Consider the following 13,286-nt stretch of genomic DNA (forward strand, 5'->3'; position numbering starts at 1 on the left):
CGTATTTTCTGGACTATAAGCTGCTACTTTTTTCATAGGTTTTGAACCATGCGGCTTATACAAAAGTGCACCGCTCGGGGCGCTCTAACCGGAATTAGAATCAAAACTAAGACAAAATAAATGCAAAGAAGAATACGCTACTTCTTCTTTAGCAGATAGAAGTAGGTAGAAGCAGATTTCAAACAGATAAATAGATAGATAAATAAATACCGGTTATTTTCTCTTGGTTCTGGCCCGTTTTAATCAGCAAAGTTGCTGCCGTGTTAAAAGACACTGATAGGAAAGGATCTATTTAGGTACATACATGTACATCATTTACAGTTCAAAATCTTTCTGTACATGTAGTAAATATCTAACCTAACAACATAAATATATGCGGCTTGCATATCTTTTTTTTTTTAAATAGAGTGGATGCGGCTTTTATACAGGTGCGGCTTGTATATCTTTTTTTTATTTATTTATTTTTTTAAATAGAGTGGATGCGGCTTATATTCAGGTGCGGCTTATAGTCCAGAAAATACGGTACTTGCTATCTCTGTAATATTTGTATTTTTCATAATTTTGTAGTGTGAGTGATCTTTTCGTTGCGCGACAAAAGGTTGTTTTTTTAGAAGCAGTCAGTAAAATAGCTGAGCATGTCAAGCAGGCGTGTGTCATCTACAGAAGTATAAATCCACATATCATAACACACACTGAAAATGTGATGCTCCAACCACCTAAACTGAGATTTTCAGGGAGGCACTCCAGCTCAGCATGTGTGTTGTTGACCTACAGGAGGAAACACGCTGAACTTTTAAACCTGATTTAAGAGTGGGAATCCCTCAGAGAGCCAACAAGATGTCACTGCTTTCATGACATAAAACTTTAATGAGAACAAAACTGTTACCCAGTTAAGCTTCCAGTATTGACTTCCCTCTGGGTGACTAGACCACACACATGTACATGAACTCTGGCACAGATACATTTCTACACTTGCATGTACACACGAATAACACACGTTGCTTGTGTGTGGATGTGTAGACACAAATAAGAAGAACTAACTGTATTAGATTAAGTAAATCAGTAGATTAGGTCTGACAGTCCATTAATTAACTCCCGATCAATACAGGAGATATACACTTCTCACATGCACTTTCACGTTTGGTCTTCAGAATTAACAGAAACAATGAGTCGCAATGTTTAAGTGACTAATGGGCAATTTAAAATAACAATTATCCCTGCTGTTGGAAAGCCTCAAGGCAGGTGTCGGGTCTGCACTTGATACTCAACATCATCAGCAGAATTTGGGCTGAGAGAAAAACATGCATGTTCAGGTCGGATGTGTGGAGCGAGACAGAGAGAAAAAAAAAATCTCTGGCATAGCTTTGTGGCAGCCTCCAGCCATGCGAGTCCCTGTGGACCGACTCCGTTTATTGTGCTCAAAAAAAGGCAATTACAATGTTAATGTGTCGCAGCAGGAGAATGATCGCGACCTGCATCGGGAAGGAGGACGTGAAGGTTGATGGAGAGAGAGGAGTCACCGAGGGTTAAAGAGAAACGGCGTCTGGGGAGAGTTTCATATCAAACGCTCCTTATGGTCCAACTTTATCATAGATAGATAGATAGATAGATAGATAGATAGATAGATAGATAGATAGATAGATAGATAGATAGATAGATAGATAGATAGATAGATAGATAGATAGATAGATAGATAGATAGATAGATAGATAGATAGATAGATAGATAGATAGATAGATAGATAGATAGATAGATAGATAGATAGATAGATAGATAGATAGATAGATAGATAGATAGATAGATAGATAGATAGATAGATAGATAGATAGATAGATAGATCTTTATTGACATTTTTTTCTTCTTTTTTTCTTTTTTACTTCTTTTTTACCTTTTTTCTTCTTTTTTTCTCGACATTTCGACTTTTTTCTCAAGATTGTACTTCAACATTAATCTTGACATTTCGACTTTTTTCTCTTTTTTCTTGGACTTTTTTCTCGAAATTTTGATTTTTTTCTCAACATTTCGACTTTTTTCTTAGACTTTTTTCTCGAAGTGCACAATAAAAAAAAATTCCCCCAGTTATAACTAGATAGATAGATAGATAGATCTTTATTGACATTTTTTTCTTTTTTTCTTCTTTTTTTCTTTTTTACTTCTTTTTTACCTTTTTTCTTCTTTTTTTCTCGACATTTCGACTTTTTTCTCGACATTTCGACTTTTTTCTCGAGATTGTACTTCAACATTAATCTTGACATTTCCACTTTTTTCTCGAAATTTTGATTTTTTTTCTCAACATTTCGACTTTTTTCTCGAAGTGCACAATGAAAAAAAAATGTCCCCCAGTTATAGATAGATAGATAGATAGATGTCCCCCAGTTATAACTAGATAGATAGATAGATAGATAGATAGATAGATAGATAGATAGATAGATAGATAGATAGATAGATAGATAGATAGATAGATAGATAGATAGATAGATAGATAGATAGATAGATAGATAGATAGATAGATAGATAGATAGATAGATAGATAGATAGATAGATAGATAGATAGATAGATAGATAGATAGATAGATAGATAGATAGATAGATAGATAGATAGATAGATAGATAGATAGATAGATAGATAGATAGATAGATAGATAGATAGATAGATAGATAGATAGATAGATAGATAGATAGATAGATAGATAGATAGATAGATAGATAGATAGATAGATAGATAGATAGATAGATAGATAGATAGATAGATTTATCTTGCTTTTTGCCACCCAGCAGGACTAATGCAACCCCTCTCTGCACAAGTCTCTCGGGAGCCCATAATAAACCATTAAACAGGCACATTATGTGTAATGAAAAGGCTCTTAGTGCTTTACTACTGCGGGCCACCTGGATTTGGCTGTGGAAGTGGGCGGATGCCGTGATTGCCTGATGGCTCGGCTGCAGCATTGTGAGAGAGAAAAGAATATGATAATGTCTGTATCACAAGCCGCTTTCAATTATCATTTGGTTTCGAGCTGCAGTCACATATAGTAAATGTACACGCTAACCTATAAGGATCCATGCTGACAAGGAGCCCCCATTTACAGAAAAAATGTCGGGAATAATTAATATCTTATAGGCTACTCTTATCCGGACATGGCAACTGCTTTTTCTTTATTTTTTCTTTATTATTTTCTTTATTAATTTTTTAATTTTCTTAGAAAAGTTGGGGGGGAAGTGATCATTTAAGATCACTTGACCCTTTAAGGGTTAAGTGATCAAGCTTCTCTGTCTTAGTCCCAAGTCATTGTAACAACAGAGTAACGTCTCCAACATGGTTTTACTAATTGTTTGTACTCTTTGTTTTAGGGTTTTAGTGTGTGTTTTTCAATGTTTTTACATATGCCATAAACCTGGCAGGGACTGCAGATGTAAATTAGCCTGTATGGCTAAATCTGGCACATTTACATGATGGACTCAAGTGCTCATGTCAATCAATGTGCGTGTTCCCTTTTAAATAAATAAATAAAATAAAAAAAATTAATAAAATCAGTACTTTATTCCGACCTGAAACGTCCCAATCAAAGAAAACAATTCTTCCTTAGAAGAAATCTACCTCTAAACCTGAATAATGCCATTTTCCTTGACAATGCTGCTTCGACGCAACCAAACTCTGTCCATGGTGCTGAAATCTGGATGTATTGAAGCCTGATTGCCCCCCCTCCCCTCCTCTTACTGCTCATGTGAAACCACACAGAAACCAGGCAGGAACAGTGTAGGCTACTACTTGTAATTGTGATGCAAATGTTAATGGACTCTGAGGTCCTGTGATTAGCCTGATGCCGGTTCATTCCCCTGCTCTGCAGTCCCGAGAGAGCGCAGAGTGCCTTTTCATCATCCCCTCTCAATTGATGAGTGTTGATGTTATTTTCTGCCTCACTGACAGACGCAGGAGCCAGACAGTCAGGGGTTAAATGGCAGGTAATGTGGCGGAGGATGAGTGCTTTACTTTCCAGACATTTTAACCACTCATACATCCCCCCACCTGTCTCCCTGAAAACATTTTAGGCAAAGATGAAGAACACAAATAAAGTCCAAGTTCTTTATTCATTAACCCTTTTTCCCCAGGAAATCGAAAATAATGTTTTGATTGGTGTTGTTATGGGCAGTACTCGAGTTGTAAAAAAACATCAGGGGGGATGGTGGATTTTATCATATGGGGACAGATAATTTGTGCTGATGACAAATAATATAATATATTACAAATAATAGCACTGACCAAAACACCTGCAGAAATACTGCAGGAATGACATAGCAGCAGTTAAATGCAGCCTTCTGTAAGCTTTAAATATCCACTGGGCTTACATCAAATACATCAAAACACAACAATAAAAAACAGTTTTCTGAACTTATCAATATGACTCTGTCCTTCACAGGATAAGTAACATGGATCACTGCAAAAACTCAAAATCTTAACAAGAATATTTGTCTTATTTCTAGTTAAAATGTCTCATTTTAATAAAAAAAATCTCATTACACTTAAAACAAGACTCATCACTGGAAAAAACAACAATTTTCACCTTTTTCAAGTAGATTTTCACTTGAAATAAGTAGAAACATCTGCCAGTGGAACAAGATTGTTTTGCTTGTAATAAGAAGATAAATCTTTTCCTGCAGATTTCCCTTTTTATTTCAAGTGAAAATTTACTTGAAACAGGTGAAAATTGTCAAATAAGTTATTTTTCTGGTGTTATTTTTCTGGTGATGACTCTAAATGTTGAAATAGCAGTAAAACCACATTCATTGATGAAATGACATAAGGGATGGAAAGGGGGGGTGGCAGTTTTACAGGGGGGATGATTTTGACTGTTTTTATTTCAGGGGGGATGCCATCCCCCCTCATCCCCCCCCCAACTCCAGTACTGGTTATGGGGAGTCACGTGGAGTATAGGCTAGATATGGGGGTGTGTGGTGGAGGTGGTGGAGGTGGTGGTGGGGGGGACATCTTCCAGCTCACCCATGTGTGTAATGCGAAAAAGAGGAGCGGGGTGGGGAGTGGGGGTGGGGTGCATGGAGGAGTGGGGGAGGAGAGGAGGATGGAAAATGCATTTAGGGAGGGGTGAGTATAACAGGAAATAGATTTCAAGTCCAACTATGACCACACAATGTCATTCTGGATGTGTCTTTTCTATCACCAAAAAAAAAGAAGGACGTCGGAGATGTGGGTCAAACACAAAAGCAACAGGATAACACAGATAAGGAGCTTTGATTGGTCATATCTGAGGATCCTCTTGGGATGTGACACCCTGACCTTCATAGCGACTCTTGGGATGGGTGATAAACTAGAAACATCACCTTCCTCCTATTTCCTGAAGGACGATGCAACTCTGACACATTAGCAGCCCCTTCAAAATTTTGTTCGTATATGTACTCAAAAATGAACAATTGTTCTTATAAAGGACTCAAGAGATGTTTTGAATATATCCGTTCTGTATGTTTTCCATCATAAATGAATGATACATAAATCAAATACCTTATACCTACCTATTTTTAATAAAATATTATTATTATCATTATTACCATCATCATTATTATTACATCAGGTCTTGTGAAGATGCTGCTCTAACCTGATGGCTGGTGGTGTCAGGACTGCTCTTTTCATCTTGCAACACACTGCATGAGACAGCGCAGAGCGCAGATCAGAGGAGGTCTGCAGCCCGCTGATAACAGCCTCTGTCATTAACTGTTTCATTCAGGGCACAGAAAGCAGCCGTTTTCGTTGCCACAACTGAAAATTTGAAAGGAAAAAAAAAAAGAGAGAGAGGGACAAACAAAGGGCCTGCGAAGCACGGGCGCATCAGAGCAAGCGATTTATTGGCCTCGAGTTTGCGGGTTTAACAGTGATGCCCAGGCCTGATAAAGCTCGGCCTGCACTCCCATCTAAGCGCGATGCAGTTTGGCTTTAGGTGGCTTTATCTGAAGCTCATTCAATTATCTACGTTTTTTTTTTAATGCAACCAATTTATAAAGAAATGCATTCATTTCCGTTGTTGCTATGCAACTCATCTTTAATCCGAAACAAATGGGTGGATTTATCCAGTTCGGTTAAAAATGTTGAAATGAAGCAATGTTTTGTTTTCATATAGTCAAATCAGAAGAGAATAATTTTGATATCAACACGTGAAAAACAAATAACATGCGGTTTAGATATTTCTTTAGGTGAAATATTATGCCGTTGCGGTTTGTATCAAGTTATGATTCAATAAACCAGACTCAGCCGTTTAGTAGGTCATTTTGATTCTGATTTAAGCTCAAACTATTGCATCACGCCTCAGTTACTGCATGTCAGTCCAGGCTGTTGCCGTGCACAGAGCCGACTAGGCCGCAGCTTTGTATCATGGAGAAGAAGTGCGATGCTGCAGCCTGAGGAAAGACTGAACATGGCGGACACATACTACAACTGACAAGCCAATGTCAACAAACTGTGTACAGTTATGTGGATCTTTATAACTGATAAATTCAAGCCACATCATGAGAACTGGAAAAAATGCGCATTAATTTATGGAACAGCATTTCATGAAAGTATTCTTTTTAATATTTATATATATATATATATATATATATATATATATATATATATATATATATATATATATATATATATATATATATATATATATATATATATATATATATATATATATATATATATATATATATATATATATAGCCTATATATATTACTGTAGCCCTTTCAGAATATGATTTGATAATATGGAAAATGTCACAAAAACTCTCGAATTAGAGTATAAGACAGCAGGCTTTCAAGAGCAAAGTTGAAATATCTAAGGATGGTATTCTATCTGTTAAAGTTTTTGTATTTTTAATCTTTTAATCAGAAAATGTAGCTTTTTTTTCTCAACGGGGACACCGCCACGGACTTACACTGTCACATCATTTCCATAGAACGCTCACAGTCACAGTCATGAATGAATGGATGGATGAACAGAGTCCTGAATGGAGACCAGAGCCGGTGGGATGATGAATGTTTTAATTGAACTTATACACAGAAATTAAAAAAAAAATATGCATTTTCTAAAGTGGAATGTGTGACATCTTGAGTTCTATATCTTACCAAAATTTTGTAAAATGTCTTAAAATATTTTTTTCCCTGTAAATCAACAAACCCAACGCAGTTATTGAACCCGACGCACGTAATCCCAGAAGAAAGTTGGTTTATGTGATGATCCACGTCCTCTTCTCTTAAAAGATTATCTGGTGCGGAATTGCATTTATAACGAACAGATCCTTGATTCGGATGTTATATAATAGGGTCCAAAATACTTGGGGTTTCGTGAAATTTCAACCTCCTTTTATACGCGTAAAGTTATGCGAGAATCGAGGCCCCCGGAATGTCATTGGATGTTCGGATGAGGTATTATAGATTTTGGGTTGGGTATGGTGGTGGGGGTAACTGCAAGCGCCTCCCCTAGAAATGCAGCAAATCTATCCCGTTTTTTTCTCCTGGCGGGGCACTGGGAGGGCTGGAGACGTGCTTGGTATTGGCAGGCTGATGAGGACACGTGTCTCCTCCCTGCCTCCCCCGCCGGGCTCCACGGTACCGCATTGGCATCAGTAAAGGCACCTGAACGCCGACGAGTAACTCCAGGAAAAAAGCTGCTTGGGCGCATCTTGTAACCCAAAAAGAGATAACAGGGGCCCCTTGGCTTGCAGGAACCTGTGGCTCTCTCTCTTTTTCTGTTTTTCTGTTTTCCCACCGTGCGTAAAGCTTTTGCGCACCAGCGCTTGCACAGCCCCGGCGTCTGCAGAGGTGCGCTACTCGTCGAGCATCAGCGCGCACAGCCAATATGCAGAAACAGAGCAGCGACGTCTGAAGGTGACATGAACCTGGGGATAGTCAAGAACACCAGCCGCACTCTGAACAAGAAGTGGAGATAGCAACTGAAAACCGACGGTGTCTTCAAACCAAAACTTGAGCTTTTTCTTCTTGGCTTTATTTCTCATGCAGAGAATAAGGAGCTGCAATCCAAAGTAGCCTAATTTTTCTTTTTTTTTTTACTTTGCTCGAAGGAGAGAAAACACTAATTAAAGCAGGAGGCAGTCTACAGGAGATACAATGGCGACGTTAATCAGAGGCAAGCTCTCTAATAAACTCTCAAATGCAGCCACGGCTGTGTCCAACAAATCCCAGGCGAAGGTGAGCGGGATGTTCGCCAGGATGGGCTTCCAGGCCGCCACCGACGAGGAGGGTCTTGGCTTTGCTGCCTGCGACGACCTGGACTACGACCATCGGCAGGGCATGCAGATGGACATCATGACGTCCGACGAGGCCGGCGGAGAGGGGGAAGGAGACGCAGGCGGGCAGGACGGGGACAGCCACTACCAGAGGGACGGCACCGGCCCACCGCGCTCCTCCTCCAAGGAAGTGGGTCCGAACGGGGAGCTGAGTGAAGACAGACCAAAAATCACTGCATGGGAGGCGGGCTGGAACGTCACGAACGCAATCCAGGTAAAAACGCGCAGTCGGGGAGGCTCTGGCGCGCCACTCTAAAGCTTGGTTTATGGTTCCGCGTTAAATCGACGCAGCCCCTACGCCGTAGGGTCACGGCGTACGGTACGCGGCGACGCGCTAGGGTCTGCGTTGCTGTAACGCGGAACCATAAATCAGCCTTAATTGGCTGAGCATCCTCCGGAGCAACTGTGAAATCTGAGACAAACGCACCTGCGACCCCTTCAGAGGTGGCTTTAAAATATCCACGGACAAAAAAAACTACAGAGCTCTGTCTCTTTAAAGCAACTTTGACAATATGTTTCTTTTTCAAGATATAGGCCAAATTATTTTTGATAACTCATCAATCAATCAATCAATCAATCAACGTTATTGTCACATCATATTACTCAGTAACATGGGTAAAAAACTTGTTTGTGCAGGCTCATCATCATTTGCAGTTTAAAAGATAGACATACAAACAAAGTGCATAGTGCGTGAATACAAGCATAAAAACAGTATGTGGAATAAGAGGATAGAAAAACAAATAAATAATCTTGGGCTTCTATATTTGATATAAAAATCTTCAGTTCAGTCTTAAGAACTAGGTCTTGTTCGGTAATCTGTTTGCTGACAGATAAAAACTTCATTTCCATAAATCAACATTTTCCCAAACTATTGGACTTGTATTTCTACTCCTCATCAGACATTTGTAGATGTTTGAGATACATTTCTTGCTGAGAAAAGATGGAGGTCTAATTGATGTTCTGTTCTGCCTCCACCTCCCTCCCTTAAACGCATTCTTTGTCTGTGATGTCCAGTGTCACCGACGCACGTCCCCATGGTGAATGTTTTACTCTGCATGGCGGAATTACATTTTGCAGAGTTTAAATGTGTGAAATACACTTTTTTTTAACACTGGAGAAGTTAAATGAGTCAGGATAGTGTATGATCAGACTATAATAAAAGAGGTTTATGACGCACAGGTAGGTTTTTTTTTATCCACAGACAAGTTAGTTGGTGCAATAGGTCATACATCTCCCTAAGCTTTCTTTTAACAGAATAAAGCATGCAAATATAAATAAAATCGGTTATATGCGCGCTCCTGCCCTTTACTCTATAGAGATGCAAGGGGGGCTATGCGTCAAAAATCCCCTAGACGCAGTCCTTTCTTTCTGCCTGATCGGGGCTGCGGTCACGGCGGACACCGTGACGTCACAGTGTGTCTCCTCCAGCTCGCGATGACGTCAGGAGCATGCGGATGAGCTCAAAGGGAAGTGGAAAACCCACAATGTGGAAAACCAGGGAGCAACCCCAGCCCACGCTGGATCATGGCTGCTTAGAATAAAATGAATAATTAAGACCAACATGCTGTAAATTTTTTTCTTTTAGTATTATTTGTTTTTTTTTGTATTGCACAAATCACCACAACAAATTCCTTGTGTGTGTTAAACTACTTGGCAAGGCAAGGCAAGGCAAGGCAAGGCAAGGCAAATTAAGGCAAGGCAAATTAAGGCAAGTTTATTTATGTAGCACAATTCAACACAAGGTAATTCAAAGTGTTTTACATCAATATTAAAAGCGTCAAGACACAATTAAACAGTAAATAACACATAAAATGAAATAAAATTATGAGAAAAGAAGGTAAAATAATAAAAAGCACAAGTTGCTGAAACCTAAGGCCAGGTGCACATCTCATTCACGGTTTTCAGAAAGTATTTAATTTAAGAGTATGCTTAAATACCACATAAATGAAATAAAATGATAAGAAAAGAAGGTAAAATAATAAAAAGCACAAGTTGCTGAAAACTAAGGGCAGTAGAGTACCGCAGGTACACATCTCATTCGCGGTTTTCAGAAAGTATTTAACTTATGTTTAAATACCAAATAAATTAAATAAAATGATAAGAGGTAAAATAATAAAAAGCACAAGTTGTTAAAAAAAGGGCAGTAAAGTACAGCAGGTAAGTATTTAGTTTAGGAGGATGCAATAAACTTCTTTCTGATTCTGCATAAAACGATTCATTTTCAGAGAGTCAATCAATATTGATGATATTAACAGGCTTCTTAATGGCTATACCAATGTTGACTTCCACTCAGTCATTTTCCTTTCCTCCCTGTCTTTAGGGGATGTTTGTTCTCGGGCTGCCCTATGCCATCCTGCACGGAGGATATCTCGGACTCTTTCTCATTATTTTCGCCGCTGTGGTGTGCTGCTACACGGGCAAAATCCTCATCGCCTGCCTGTACGAGGAGAACGAGGACGGGCAGCTGGTGCGTGTGAGAGACTCCTACGTGGACATTGCCAACGCCTGCTGCGCGCCCAGGTTCCCGTCTCTGGGCGGCCACGTGGTGAATGTAGCCCAGATCATCGAGCTGGTGATGACCTGCATCCTGTACGTGGTGGTCAGCGGCAACCTCATGTACAACAGCTTCCCCAACATGCCCATCTCGCAGAAGTCGTGGGCCATCATCGCCACCGTGGCCCTGCTGCCCTGCGCCTTCCTCAAGAACCTGAAGGCCGTGTCCAAGTTCAGCCTGCTGTGCACGCTGGCGCACTTCGTCATCAACGTGCTGGTGATCGCCTACTGCCTCTCCAGGGCAAGGGACTGGGCCTGGGACAAGGTCAAGTTTTACATAGACGTCAAGAAGTTCCCCATCTCCATTGGGATTATCGTGTTCAGCTACACCTCGCAGATCTTCCTGCCGTCCCTGGAGGGGAACATGAACAAGCCCAGCGAGTTCCACTGCATGATGAAGTGGACTCACATCGCCGCTTGCATCCTCAAGGGGCTGTTCGCCCTGGTGGCCTACCTGACCTGGGCGGACGAGACCAAGGAGGTCATCACGGACAACCTCCCCCCGGGCATCCGCGCCGTGGTCAACCTCTTCCTTGTGGCCAAGGCCTTGCTGTCGTATCCGTTGCCGTTTTTCGCCGCCGTGGAGGTGTTGGAGAAGAGCTTCTTCTCGGAGCAGGAGAACACGTACTTCCCGGACTGCTACGGGGGCGACGGGCGCCTGAAGTCGTGGGGGCTGACGCTGCGCTGCACCCTGGTGGTGTTCACCTTGCTCATGGCCATCTACGTGCCGCACTTCGCCCTGCTCATGGGCCTCACGGGCAGCCTGACGGGCGCGGGGCTCTGCTTTCTGCTGCCCAGCATCTTCCACCTCAAGCTGCTGTGGAGAAAGCTGCAGTGGCACCAGGTTTTCTTCGACGTGTCCATCTTTGTAATAGGCGGTATATGCAGCATATCTGGTTTCATCCACTCCATGGAGGGGCTCATAGAGGCTTTTAAATATAACATAGAAGAGTAGATGCAGAAGCCATTGCTGGAGCTAGATGTTATAAGTGCAAAATCCCCCCCATTTACATTTAGTGAAAACATTAAAACACACAAATCTGCGGCCTGCGCTGCCTCTGTTCTGCTTGAAACCCGTGCGTAAAAGCGCACGGGGAAACTTTCGCAGTCATGCACTTCTTTCTCTTCGACACACACACACACACACACACACACACACACACACACACACACACACACGCGCGCACACGCACACGCACACGCACGCACACACACACACACACACACACACACACACACACGCACACACTCAGTGGCAGTGATGGAATCTAAATAACCATGAAACCCGTGCGTAAAAGCGCACGGGGAAACTTTCGCAGACATGCACTTCTTTCTCTTCAACACACACACACACACACGCACACGCACACGCACGCACTCAGTGGCAGTGATGGAATCTAAATAACCAACAAAACACTACACGTTGTATAAATATGCGAACACAAGTACATATTCATATTTTCCAGTGGAGTGGACGTTTACAATATTGACCTTAAAACCATTGCAAAAAGGGCAGTTTTGCCTTTTTTTCGCCCCCCGTGGCGCTTTTCCCCCCCACACGATACTTCACTTCATAATGCTTGAGTTTGTAATGGTTTGACGCGATGTGATTTACTGAAGATATACGATGTGCGTTTATTTAAAAGGGGCGAAATAGTTAAAGAAAATGTAATTCACACCTACAATTTGCAGATATGAGTATCTTTGAACAAGTGAGAAACAAAACCAGACAATGGCAATAATTATTGACACAAAAAAACGTGTTTGCATTTAGAAAAAAATTAAAGAACAGTGAGGTTTCCTTAGAAATAATCTGGAAATTGCCCGATAGAGTTCTAGCAATGCAAAATATCTAAACAAAGCAGCTATACAAACTATGCATTGAATGTATGATATTTCTAACAGAACAAAATGAAATTGGGAAGTGGAAAAAGCCCACCAAATTTTGGTTCCTCCACGTGAACGCGTTAATGCCTTCATGGGCCTTTTGTCCCCCGAACCAAATAGTCCTCATTTTATTTTGTTTCATGTAACGTCCAGCCCCCTCGTCACGGCGCCGATTATCTCGAGATGGGGAACCCTAAAAATGAAATACTGCACATTCAGTTTCAACATAACGCATTTAGAAAACAACGTGGCCTGTCGTTCTGAAATCAATGTGACAGACTCGTGTCTTTAAAATTCGGTGTCTGAAAAGAAAAATAAAGAAACATGAAAAAGAAATATCGAGATTTAAGATGAAAATGTGCATACATTTTTCATTCTGTGCAATCCAATGGGTCCTGTGGAAATGTTATAAAACAGTATGTGTAGTGTGTTGTTGTGGTTTCAAAAAGATGGAATGTATATCTCAAAGTCGTTATCATATATTGTGAAATAAATATTAAAGAATAAAGAAATAAGTGAAATTATATTGTAAAAATGTGTGTGGTTTT

General features: G+C 40.7%; 1 protein-coding gene across 1 annotated transcript; it reads left to right on the forward strand.

Annotated features, from left to right (window-relative positions):
- The first annotated feature begins 7,518 nt into the window (after nt 1–7,518).
- On the forward strand, nt 7,519–13,053 carry slc32a1 (solute carrier family 32 member 1). The gene is made up of 2 exons (XM_061726744.1): nt 7,519–8,512; nt 10,619–13,053. The coding sequence occupies exons 1-2, from the start codon at nt 8,120–8,122 to the stop codon at nt 11,804–11,806; spliced, it is 1,581 nt and encodes a 526-aa protein (XP_061582728.1). The 5' UTR covers nt 7,519–8,119; the 3' UTR covers nt 11,807–13,053.
- The last annotated feature ends 233 nt before the right edge of the window (nt 13,054–13,286 follow it).

The sequence above is a fragment of the Cololabis saira genome, chromosome 8 (assembly GCF_033807715.1).
Source record: "Cololabis saira isolate AMF1-May2022 chromosome 8, fColSai1.1, whole genome shotgun sequence".
NCBI classification, from domain to species: Eukaryota; Metazoa; Chordata; class Actinopteri; order Beloniformes; family Belonidae; genus Cololabis; species Cololabis saira.